The following is a 13,474-nucleotide window of genomic DNA, read 5'->3' as shown; positions in this document are numbered from 1 at the left end:
TGGTGGCTATATCCACACTAGGACATTAATGTCCATGTGGGTCACTATTTCCATGTGCACATTTATGTTTTCACTGTGTTTTCCATCCGCACTAGTGGGCAGTGTTTGGTGGGATGTATTCACACTGTGTGGTGTTGTCACCTCCCTTCAGTTAGTACTTTCCTACCCACAAGTAGTACCAGAAACCTGAGGACCATTGTAGCTGTGCACGCAGGCACAGTATTTGTTTATTACTGCATGTGTGCAGCTCAACACAAGTTAAAATTACAATTTTTGATCTACCAGATTTGCACAAAAGAGCACTTTAAAAAAAGGAAAAAGATGAAGTGTTGCTTCAAGACAGACAATGATTTGAAAGCTGTTCACATAAAGACTGTTGCTTCCTTTCATCATCAAGTTGCTACTTACATGTAGAGAAGCATAAATTAAATTTGGCAGCAATAGTCCATGGGAGAGAATGCTTAGACTGTATTCCTATGCATTCTTACTTCCAAGTGCTATTCAGACCAATTTACTTTATTTGCATTTTGATGGCATGTCAGGTTCAAGATGACAATAGGAAGAAAAGCAACCCTAACATCATGCTTAGATCAATTAAGTTTTATTTTAACCATAGCAATAGCGCAGAAATAAACAATGAAATTATCTGACAAGAGAAATAAAACTGTTTTTACAAATCCAGTAACATAAAACAAATTTACAAGGAGGAAAATGCAAAGTCCATCAAAAATGCATAAAACAGAATTAAAATTCTGGGAGGAGGAAATCCACACGTTTATAATGTGGCTTTAAATAAAAACGTAACTACCTGTTTACAATTATAGATACACAAGAAACATACCTGATAGTAATCAGGCTCACTTCAATTCAAAATTCATTTAAGACTAAAGGGACCAAGTAGATAAAATAATCTGCTTAGCATGTGCAAACAGCTGTACTTTCCATTTGTGGGCAAGATGCCAACAGAACCTTATAGACAGGTTTTGAAGACTAGTGCTTAGTTATTCAGAAATGAAAGGCAACAATAAAACAAAAACTTCCACAATTGAAATAGTTGAAAAAAAGTATTGACAAAGAAAAATTCAGAAAACCATTTAAATGCATTTGCTTTTCATTAGATAAATCTGACAATGAACAGAGCTTACATTCTACGACAGAAGTGGGCTTACGCCCACTAAAATATTTTTTTTGAGTATACTTAACTCTGTTAGAATGTGGCGTTCATGTTCGTTCTCCTAGATTGTGTACATGGATTTGGTCTATTTATATATAACATCTTTCCTTGCAATTCAAGATTACACTTGAAGGCTTTTCAGCTAATCTGGAAATCTGCACCATTATCATGACTTGAAGTTCTGTTAATGGCGATCAGATGTGCTGAAAACTAGCTTTGACTATCTAGAAAACATTTGCATACCTTAAATAAAAGGAAGATTTAGGACAAAGGGAGAAGGGAATAAAATGTCCTCTTATTAATCCCTGAAACCAAATACACTTTTTATACAAAAATACTGATATTAAGATGTTAATATCAAAGATAAATAGGCTACACCTTCCACATAATTTACAAAGCATGTTTATTTCTGCAAAAAGGAAAGAGACTTACTTCTTCCCTAATGACATGTGACACAGTGTGGGAGGGAAGAAGAGCAGTTCAGCACGATCCCTGCGAGGATCCCCTCCAGCTTGCGCCAAGTTGCGGGCCTGAGATGGGCTACCTGTGGTTTCATTACCTACAAGCTACATTATAAACAAGTTGAATCATAAATTGTGATTATGTCACAGTCATTGGTGGAAGAAGAAGCAATGCAACTGAGAATTATCCAGCCAAAGTTAAGCACAGTCAAGCCCCATGAATTCCAATGCTGAAAAACAGCGGGACTTCAAAGTGGTGGTGGTGGTGGTGGGTGGGGAAACTTTGCCTGAATTGTTCCCTGTATTCATCAAATAAAATAAAATATATTTTTAAGACCAATAAAGAAAAAGAAATCTATTAAACTTAAGGACACAAAAATGGAAACTTAGTGCACTATATAGAAATAAACTTTTCACCATTTCCTGCCTTATATACATTTGTAGAATTTAATCCTTATTTAAGTGAAATGCACAAACAAAAATGTGCTTCATGCCACCAAGTGGACTTTAGAGGTATAGCACAGACCCTGAAGAACTCTGCAAAATTTTAACATTAACTAACCTACAGTAGCTTTACAAACCCAAATACTACTAAACACAGCATTTGTTAATGAGAATTCGGAAGTCTAATGAATTTTGCGTCAATGGAACTTTTAAAATAATCTAATGCGAAGAATAAAAACACATCTCATTGTATTCTACATATTACTTGTACCACTAAACCAAAATACTTTATTGTAGCTTCCCTAACATTCCTACCATTTTGAGAGCTTTTTCTAGAGACAAGACCGTGTAACTGTTCAGAAAAATTGTGCAAGGCTATGCACTAAGCTATGCCACCAAACCTGGGTCATGACCAACAGTTTAACGTAAAGCAGGAACAAAGAGATACAGGTGGGAGGCAAATCATTATGGGCTTTGCGCAAAACGTTTTGGCCACGTTCATCAATGGGCTCAGAAGAAAGGCAAAATATTATGGAACACCTAGAACCCTCATCCCCAGGTAATCCATTTTAAATCAGTAGGTTGCAACTATGCACCTGATCCAATAGGGCACAATTGGGTTGACTCAATTGTTGCTTGCTTGCTTGCTTCTCCTTCATTGGACAGTAAACTGGATCAAAGTCTGAAATGTTGCACACTGTATGACTGGTAGCCAGAAAGAAGTTTTGCATGAGCAAAGGATCTTCTCTTCCAGATAGATAATAGGCTTGTGCAAGGCACCATGATGGGAACACGTACTACTGAAATAATACATGCAGTAGCCTTCAGGTCTGCACATAGTATTCCTTCTCCAGAGATATTCCTGTATAAATAGTGAACAGATGATTAGATGTTAGAGGTGGGGGAAGAAATGGGGACACTGAATGCAGTCTCCCGCTCTACAGTACAATGTCTGACAGTGCTGTGATGTTCAGCGCCATCAGAGTGGATGACCAGGCTGATTTTTATTCGCTAGTGTTTGCATGGAGTGGGAGTGGTAAAAACCACTTTCATAACCAATAGGGAAGGACTTGCAAGCATAAACTTGTTGCTGAATATGGATTCCATTTGCGGGATTCGGCTGTCAGTGTTCCATTCTATTTTGGTTACTAATTGTATTCAATAGTTCCAGGAGCAAGAGAATTTTCTTACTGTGTTATTTGATTGGTTTGTGTGTATGTTTGCATGTGGTATTTGCTGTTTAAGTTTGCTGATATCCATATATATAAAATTGTTAGAGAAAATATCACTAGAACAGAAATATGGAAATAAGAGTTTAACTTAAACTGACAAACAGAAGTTGGAAATGTTTGGTTTCTGGCACACACAAGATAAAACAGGAAAAAACCACAGAGTGCTCATTTCAAGACACCATGCGCCTCGATTAAAATAGAATAGCTACAGAGTTATTCCTGATTTGTTGCATTTAGCTATAAATACAGAATATTCTCCACATCTTAAAAACTGAGTGAAGACAGTAGAACAAAATACACTATTTCATATAACAAAAAAAGTTTTGTTAATGCTTTTCAAAAAAGGAAAGCATTAAAGACAAGAAAAATGATTCAAAGTGATCTGAATGATCCAAATTAACTATTAAAATCATTAACATGTTGGAAAGCCTTTCCCAAGTACTTAGACACAAACAAAACTATAAACAATGTGAATTAAAAATATTTCCCCCCCAAATATATAAATGTTCCTGACAAATTCAAGTAAAGTAACCTCTAAATAATACTGCCAGGTACCTTATCAAAATTTTAGTTCAACTAGCTAAAACCCAAAATATACACACAGCACCAAACAATATATCAACTGAGCTGCTCTGATTATCTTTCCAAATCGGAACCTTTCTACATCTAATTAAATACAACTCGATATTTTCATTATTTTTTAAAGCAAAGTCTAAAAGAAATTCTAAATTTAAAATACTGAGACTTTTTCAGCAAAATTTGGAATCGCTGGAGAAGTTCATATAAGACAGGAGTGACAACCCGAATAGGAAAAATGCCCCTGGCCAAACAATATATCTGTCCTGCAGTACATGCAACCATACTGAAAACAAACAGAATAAACCCAGTTCCCCCATCAAAATAGTGTTGATGTGACTGCATTCTTTTAAAGCAGGGGCTTGCTGAAGTTCAGTTTAGACCAAATTTTATTTCCAAGGAATTTAACAATTTTGAGCATATCTTCCACACTTCAGCTGTCTTAATCTCTCTTATTATTTAAAAAAAGGGGGGGCAGAAAATATATATGTAAAAACTTGGGAGCCAATCCATCCTTCCATCGCACACCATTTTTCTTCAGGGTCACGTGAGAAGAATAGATTGCATTTACAGCCCTGGAAGGCAGCAAGCTGACTGGATCTACACAAGAGAGTGGCCCAAACGGGTGGCCTTCCATGGCAGGTACTGGGTGGACCCATTGTCCAGTGCTTGTATCCAGCCAATGACAGGACATTGGTGGTGGGGAGGGGCAGAGGGAGAGGAGAAAGCCTCCTAACCAAAGAGCAGGGCTTAGAGCTGCATGTGGTGTCTAATTTCACCAAATCATTAGTATAATTTCTTGTAAAACGGAAGGGGGGAGGTTTTGGCATGGGGCGTGGAAAGAAAGGGGGTGGCCAAAAGAGAAAAGTGAGCCTACTTAATTTTGCTTCTAGTACCTGGCCACCATTAGCCTTGGCACTGCCTATAAAGGGCCCCAGTCCTGGCCACAGCTGGCATGTGCTTGCTTGATAGTTAGGTTACCCCCAAGGGAATGCAGTCCTCAACAGCAAACTTGTTGCTGAGCCCTGCTTTAGAGGATTCCATTTGGTGCAGCTACACACACACACACACACACACACACAGGAATGGATCATGCCCCAACATGTGTGTTGTGGATCATGACAGCAATCAAATAATAATGTGCATTGTCTTGACTATGGAGAGTGAACAATGAGGCTATTTATTTGTGTAAAAAAAATGCAGCTCATGCCATTATAAGCTATGGTGACCAGTATTGCTTAGGAGGAAGAACATGGAGAAAGCTCAGATTGTGCATAAAGACGCTGAGATTGCAGAATGTGGCCCCTCACAGGTGAGACTGTACTATATATGTTCTCTCTCTCTCTCTCTCTCTCTCTCTCTCTCTCTCACACACACACACACACACACATACACACACACACACAATTAACGCAATGTGAAAGTGGCCATAGTACTATGATACACCTATAGATCTCCTGCATTTGCTTGGGCTAGTTTCACTTCTTTCTGTACTAATATATATACATACACACACACACACACACACACACGTACCAACCTACAGTAGGTGATCACTTCATGCATCTGGCGAAGGCTATGTCACCGCGATATATTGTCTTTAAACTGCCACTCTTGTTTTTTGACATCACACTAACATGGCTACCTCTGTGGATTTTCTCACATTCAGACTCCCATGTTCTCAGGTAGCTCACACAAGACACTGTGGATCAGGAATAGCCAACATCCAGGTGTTGTGGGAAACTCCTGTAAAACCCAGCCAGCATGAGCTACAGTCATTGTTGGTGGGACTCATGGTCCACAGTATATGGAGGGGACCAAATTGTCTACCCCTGTTCTAGGGTTGTAGCCATGCTAGTTCTACTCAGAGTAAACCCATTTAAATCAAAGAACATGACCAATTTAGGTGCATTAAGATTCAATGGATCTGCTCTGAGTAGGATTTTGTTGGATACAACCCTTAAGAGTCTAAAATCCTTAAGGGAAGGGCTTCTTTTGATAAGAATGGCCTGCAATTGTCCTGAATTTAAGAACAGCATGAATTAAGTCCTTATTTTCTAATTTCAGTTATAACTTGCACATGGGAAGTGGTCTTCAAATGATTCCCAAGTCCCATCAGCAAGGACCTATCACTTCTGTCTTTGACTACCCTTCCATTTCTTAATGGAGTTCTGATGTAGCTACATCTCTCCCAAGAACAGCTGAGGACCACTGTCTCCTAGAGCAATATCTATTTTAAGAAGCATCTCCTTTTTATTCATCCTAGATGGCAGAACTTTAATTTACTGATGCTATATATCTGTTCAACTTTTCTCTTTCCCTTCACTGTGTATGGTCATTTTATCCTCAAGTAAAACAAAATGTCAATCTGCCCCAGCCACTGGATATTTCAAACAGAAAGGTTGTTTAATACTACAGGCTAGCCTAGCCTGCATGAATGTTGTTGAACTTTGAAACTCACTCTAGCAAAAATGCTAACATTGGACCATTACTAGAGTCCGAAATTAATCAATGCAAAGGCAGACATCATTCATGAAATACATGGGTACTAGTTCAAGCTACACCATCCTCTTCTATCTGAACATATATACACAAACTTCTCAATGTATTATTGTCAGAACTTTACCTGAGATAAAGGCCTTGGTATATTAAAATAAGGCAGAAGCCCCCTGACATATAAACACGACTAGCTTAAGCGTAAGAACACAATTCTATAAGGTGGTATCTTATTAAGGCTTTGCCCTAATGGAAGCACTTCCACTTGCACAAAGGCAGGACCCTGATTCTGGATTATCCCTACTACTCCAATGCAACTCTTGTGCCCCTCAAAAAGTTTCTAAAGGTTGGGAAGCACCTGTAGCACAGAGGCTATAATTGGTCAGGGAGACTTGCCTTGCAAGAGAAGTGCAAAGGACTAGAGCAAAGCCAAGTGAACAATACGAAGGAGCCATTATCAACAATCTACTCAGTAACTAAGTTAGCCTTCAATAATTAAGGGCTGTTTCACATATGAAGCCAGCAAGTACATTTGCCAGCAAGTAAGCTCCACTGAGACCAATGTGCGACTTCCAGGCTCTGCCTTGCATTAACCACACTCTGACCCCCTGTGTCACAACTAATGGGAGAGAGGCTCAACAGCTCCTTTTCTTTAAAAAAGGTTTCCTATGTGAAAAGTGCTTCCAGAAATTTAATAAATTTCTAGCAAAGTCTACAATACTGCACAAGGGCAGAAGGCGCATGAAAAAATATCAGCTGATTTCTCAAAGAGTTGCTCAAGGATTCACGAAAGCTTCAACACTCTGGATGCAGTTTTGCAAGCAGAGCTTTTGGTGTTATGTATGAACTCCAAGCCATCAATATACGGTAGCCAGCAAAAGCTAAATAAGATATATGACAGTACATTTTGTTTTGCAAGTATTAAGGTTAAAAACCACTAAGAGGTCAACAGGCCATCAGAATGCAAGAAAATTGCATTTTGCTATAGAAAACTAGCTTAAAATTATAAACACATGGAATGAACTCAAGAAAACATCTCGGCATTGGCTTAACTGGAAAATAAACATTGTTCCATTGAGATGCTCTGTAAAATGCCTACACACAATATCATGTATATAGACCAAAAAAAGGTACCAAGTATTTTAAAGCTTAAATTAGGTAGGGCAGGAGGGAAGCAAGGAAGGGGTAAACCAGGAATCAAAGTACTTCCAGAGAAGATTTTCATTTGCCAGTTGTTCGTGGTTGAGTTTGAGAGACGTGGTAATAGCAATCTGCTGGGTTGCATCTTCCTGATGGCCCAGGTGGGCCATGTGGACCTGGTCCTCCTGGAGCTCCAGGTGGTCCCGGCATACCAATGACTAAGCAAATAACAACAACAGCAACAATATTGTAAAACCAGGTGCATTTACTGGGTCGAGACGCTTCAAAAAGGAAGATCAAAGGCATTTCTTTCATGCACTAAAGGGCAGCTTATATGCAACCAATCTTAGAAGTATCACCCCCCCCCCCTCACAGTTCTTTTGCTAATCTGCTGTTCTGGTTATGATAAATATGAACTTATGTTTTTACCTGAAGGGCCAGGTGGACCAGGATCACCTGGCAGGCCAATTCCAGGCTCACCTCTTTCACCTTTCTGTCCTCTGTAGCCTATAGGAGATAAACAAAAAAGGAATAAGAGTGCCCTGAAATCACAGAATATATACTTTTCCTAACCTCTTTCCCAATATTAGAATGATAAAAAATATAACTCCCTCCCACAGTAATGATGGCAATTTAGATAGCTCTTTTTAAAACATTCCTTCCACAAATTCCTAATGAAACTGAATGGATCATGAGTTCCAGGGGCTGCTTGCTAAGTTCCCCTTTCACAATCTTCTAGAGCTACCACCCTGCCTTGATTTGCTCCTCCCAAGAGTGGATTAGAAACCCTTCACCGAGGATGACAGCAGGCATCAAAATGACTTATTTTTCTCTCTTAACACTTTTAAACAAACCTGATAATAAGTTTTGACCGGGAGTTGACAGAGAATTGCATACATCCATAGCAAGTGTGGCACACAAGAAACATCATGGGTTTCACAAAGTATTACAGTAGGAATCGTAAACCTGAAAATTAGGCACCATCAAACTTTTAACTTACTTTGAAATAAAAAGGGGAAAGAGGTTTGGGGGAAAGGGAGCTACTGTAAGAGGAATGGGAGGGATTCATGCTTGCTTTGAACACAGGACTCCTATGTTCAAATCCCTGCTTTGCGTGCTGGCCCTAGCCATGCGTCACTAGAAACTGGTAAGTATTATAGTTACAGCCATTCTGGGGAGGTTGCTGAAAAACGCATAGCTTTTTCACATGAAGATGTGCAACATGCAGTCTTGCTTACCAAGCGGATCTTCGTTTTAAATGTTATGCTTGGAGCTAGCATAGAGACCTTCTATGTGATGTAGAGGACCCATGTGGAAAGTGGTACTACTAACAGAATGAAATGGCATTCCCCAAAACTTCAGCCTTTTAACAAGAGAGAAAGAGCTCGCCATTCTTCATGATCCGTTGCATGCATGTTTGGGCTGAAGTTGGGTCCTGGGTCTGAAAAGGCTGATTATTATTTAGACTTCTTTTGGCTTTTCCCCAGGGAAGAAGCAGCCAAGCAAGCAAATGGCAGCCAGCAGACACAGTTGCAATGATGTAGAATAAATAGGAGTAGCCAAATGTGGAACCCTCCAAATGTGGTTGGACTACAGCTGCCATCATTCCTCAAGTGTGACCATACCAGCTGGCGAACACTACATTATCTGGAGGGCACGACATTGGCTATTTCTGAATGTTATAGCTATCAGCAAGGAGGAAACCCATGTTCCTGACAAGAGAGAACATTTGAGGCACATGTCTACCAACCAGAGTTTCCATTGCCAGGTAGGACATCTACTTTTTAGAGTTTCTGGATAGGGGCCATTAGAAGAACATGAGTGTGGATCAATATGAGTTTAACTAATGTTACCTCAACAGTAATGGGACCCAGAAAGCTTATAGACTAGCCTTGGAGTTTAGCCACCTAAGGGGCTAAACTCAGGAAACAGAAGGATAAATTAGATCTACTTTAAATATCTCTGAGATCTAATGGTAGAAACGTATCACAAAACACATAAATATTTCTTGTTCAACAAGTTGATTGTGATATAATTGCTGCAATTGCCTTTGATTTTAAAGCACAAAAACATGGTATTTTTGTTCACCTACCACAACGCTCCAATGTCCCTCAAAACAACTCAAAAGATGACTAAAGCACGTATTTGGGAGAACATGTAACATGCGAGGGTAGCATGCATGGCACCACAGAATGGACCAATATTAACAGACAAATAAGCAGGCACTGGAACTGAAAACAAAACCTTTTTAAATTAAAAATGCAATAAAAACAATGGGTGGAATTCAAGGTTAGGCCTACTCAGAGCAGACACATTTAAATCAAGGAACATGACTAAGTTAGGTCTACTAATTTTACTCCGAATAAAAGTTAGTTGAACTCCACCCATTATCTTCATATGTTAGTTGTGAAATCTGTGTCCTTTGGGGTAGAGCTGTACAAAATACTGTTGACCTTCAGTTACCATGATTATTTTTTATATAAATATATTTGCCAGAAATGTGGTAAATTTTGTTTTAATTCCTACTCTTTCACACCATAATCGGGGCATCTGTTGCATTTCCCAATTGTTACACCGCCTTGGTTTTCTTTAGTCTTACAATAAGTAGCATTTTTATATGATAAAAAAGCTCTGTTGAGCTATACATTAAAACAAAGAGGGCAATCCTGCTGCACATTTATCCGTAAAATCTCTACATGCACCATCCATAAAGAAATAAACAATATTAATAATAAATCGCCTTCAAAATTCCTACTTGGAATAACATGTACAGAATGAAAATGCATCACAAGGAATCAATACAGGCTGAGAAGTTCTGTGTACATTCAAGTAATGAAAGAAAGCTAATAACACAACTATCTGCTCACATTTTAAGGTTATGAATGGGGTAAAACAAAGCTCAGTTACATATAAACCAATGCTTTTGTACACCGCAGAGTAACAAAAATAACTGCACATTTAATAAAACATTTCATGAACAACTTTCTAAACTTCTTTATTTTACAGAATCAAAACAGTGAGAAAAAAAACATTTAGATGTGTAATAACACCACCATTAAAGAACAATCCAGAAACAGATCTCTAGCAGTACAGTAGATTTTACATGAGGTATATTTTACTAATGATTAAACTTCTGGAGTTTAACTTCACAGTCTACCTGAGTGAGATTTTAAATTCGCTTTAGAGCAAAATGATTTACAGCTATGAAACAAGGTTCTTAACAGGCTGGTCAGAAGACTGGGCTCCTGCACTTTCAATAGTTCTACACAAGAGGGAATTTCAACAAGTTTTTATTAAAGACACAGAGGCCCTATCCATTTTTTTCATTTGGCTATATAACAAAGATGTTGATTTAGCACCTACACCAACTAGTTATAATGCTGCAGTAAGTATAATCAGAAATTTGCAATGTTTAATATCAACATTTACAGTAAAAATGTATTATTATTTTTTAAAACATATCACATTACTGTAATCTCTCAGCACATGAGAGCATACTGGAAGTTTAGAAGAGAATTAGGCTGTGATTTCATAAAGCCTAATATTACTTGGGAGATGTGCTTACATCTGAGTAATTGTGTATAGGATTGCACTGCAAAGGACTTGTTCAGATAAACAAGCAGTGCTTATCTCAAAGTGGCTGTGTATACATGCCCACTTGCACAAACGCGAGTGTTTATCAGTCATGCCCACGAGAACAGCTGTACCCATGGCTGTGGAAGTCTGGGGTGGGGCGAGCCACTGAAATGGAGGAAATGCCTGCGGAAACTTCTAGAAACCTCTAAAAGTCTCTTTAATGCTCTGAGTAGAAAACAAAGTTCAATTAATGGCATTAAAGAGCTTTTCCATTTATGTCCATTTCTATATTATGCCATTGAGAACACACACCTGTTGCTCTACAATGTTGTTAAAGGGAAAAATGTACAGTGGTACCTCAGAAGTCGAACGGAATCCATTCCAGAAGTCCATCCAACTCCCAAAACATTCAGAAACCAAGACGTGGCTCCTGCAGCCAATCGGAAGCTGCAGAAGCCGTGTTGGACATTCGGATTCCAAAGAACGTTCACCAACTGGAAAACTCACTTCCAGGTTTGTGGTGTTCGGGAGCCAAAACATTTGACTCGCAATGCATTTGCGAACCAAGGTATGAATGTATTGGACTGTGGAGATTTTTGAAAACAGAACCCTCTTTAGGTGTTCAGCACACTGTTCACCTTTGGGTAGTTTAATAATGCATCGTTCTCTTACGGATTCTTGTTGATAATTAGATTCAGAGGCTCAATTGACACAGGACCCTGCTCTACCTCATACCTTCCCTAAATGTTAATCCAAACCACATAAAACTATATAATTGTAACTACAGCTATTTTTCTAGGAAAAAGAGGTCCCAGAATGCATCAAGAATGCTTCCCTCGTTCTCTCAGAATGGCAATGGCCCTTACCTGAGAGGTGCCAGAACTGAGTTCTGGTGGTTTCTGGCTGAACCCCACCCCCCTTGATTATAACCATCCAGAGAGCAAGCTACATGCTCAGGACTCTTTCATGCTCCAAGGCACCTTAACAACTCTTTTTTTTTTGGGGGGGGGAATAATCTATGAGCGTGCAAATCTTTTGAAATATATTTTTATATTTATGTTCTGTGTGAAGCTAGCTCAGAACCTTCTCATTAATCCAAAAGCCATATACGGGGGGGGGGGGGGGCATTTTTAGACAGTTTCCCTTATGATCCACTGTTACCTGACATACATAGATATTTGCTCAATGAACAAAAGAATTTTCTTTATACTAACTTTTATCCCAGTAAATAGCAAATGGACATATAAAGTTTCCTGCTTTATCTCTGTATGTGCAAAATAACTTCCCTCAAAGCAGTCATATAGTTTAGTAGTTGCTTGATGGCTGGTATGTTTTGGCTTTGAGAAGACTGAATGAGCCTGAATATTGTATCTTGTAGACAACAAACAGCTGGGAGGGGGGAGCTAAAGGCATATTTTGGTGGAACTAATACTGTTTTAGACATTTTCCTTAAGTATTTTTTATCTAGTTTTGACCCACTGACCCTTTGCAATCAGTACGACTTGAACTTTCCCAGAAGCAAAACCCCACAAAACATTCTCTTGCATACCCCACAACCACAATAACTCCGTTTCTATGTTTATTGCTTTATTATAAAGGCAAAATAGTAACAGTGCATGGCACCATTTTAAACGGTTTTAATTCTGTTCATTGTCTTTAATTGTTTCTCTGTAACCAGGCCTGTGGCTGATTAAACATTATATGGCCTTTTAAACGTGTTCATGGGAGCAGGGCTACTGGTTTGGTTTTTCTGCTTTTACTTTTTATTACGCTTTTTGCATTTTTATCTTGTGACCTTCAGATAAAGGATGGTATGCAAATTTAATAAATAAATAAATAATAATAATAATAGATTATAAGGAAAGAGGCACTGAGGCCAAATCTTCCACATATGGCAGATAATTCCTTTTGCCACGAAAAACCTATTCTCAGATTTATGGGAACTGACAGTGGTTATGAAATGATGGAATTCTGCACACAATCAAAGTTATTTTGTTATTGCTCCATATGAAGGGGGCGGTAAATCCTAGTGAGCACAGGCTCAGATTAAGCCTGTTGATGATGTTTTTAGGGTGTGTCCATGTACATAAAAAGAACAAGAAAAGCTGCCTTTTACTGAGTAGCCTACACTAACTGGCAGACCCTCTCTAGGGTTTCGGACAGAGGAAATTCCCAGCCCTACTTGAAGATGCCAGGAATTGAAGGTTGGGGGCTAGCACTGTGCTGCCTGTACAATGAGCACGCCCCTGGTTCTGGGTGCAGGTGTTTCTCCCCACCCAGTGTAACCTGATGTGTGTTCCAACAGTAGAAACCCAAGTCTGCATGTGAATAGTAACTACCATGAGATTTAAAGCAGCTCTCTCTTTTAGATCTAG

The 13,474-nt window shown here is 38.9% G+C and overlaps 1 protein-coding gene across 6 annotated transcripts in view; it reads right to left on the bottom strand.

The window, feature by feature from the left end:
- Nucleotides 1-584: 584 nt before the first annotated feature.
- The window catches only part of COL19A1 (collagen type XIX alpha 1 chain), a 191,974-nt gene continuing 179,084 nt past the window's right edge, over nt 585-13,474 (bottom strand). For 4 of the 6 annotated variants that reach the window (XM_083730076.1, XM_083730073.1, XM_083730071.1 and 1 more), the window contains 3 exons: nt 7,953-8,030; nt 5,293-7,741; nt 585-5,237 (listed from right to left, as the gene is read on the bottom strand). In XM_083730076.1, coding sequence (XP_083586202.1) covers nt 7,605-7,741; nt 7,953-8,030 — 215 coding nt within the window. In that variant the 3' untranslated portion in view covers nt 585-5,237; nt 5,293-7,604. Of the gene's footprint in view, nt 5,242-5,274; nt 7,742-7,952; nt 8,031-13,474 lie in introns of all 6 variants that reach the window. The other 2 variants (XM_083730075.1, XM_083730072.1) reach the window with 2 other exon arrangements.

The sequence above is a fragment of the Podarcis gaigeae genome (genome assembly GCF_964106915.1).
Source record: "Podarcis gaigeae genome assembly, chromosome: 3".
NCBI lineage: Eukaryota > Metazoa > Chordata > Lepidosauria > Squamata > Lacertidae > Podarcis > Podarcis gaigeae.
The sequence above is the reverse complement of the archived record's forward strand: the minus strand, read 5'-3'. Positions and strand labels throughout refer to the sequence as shown.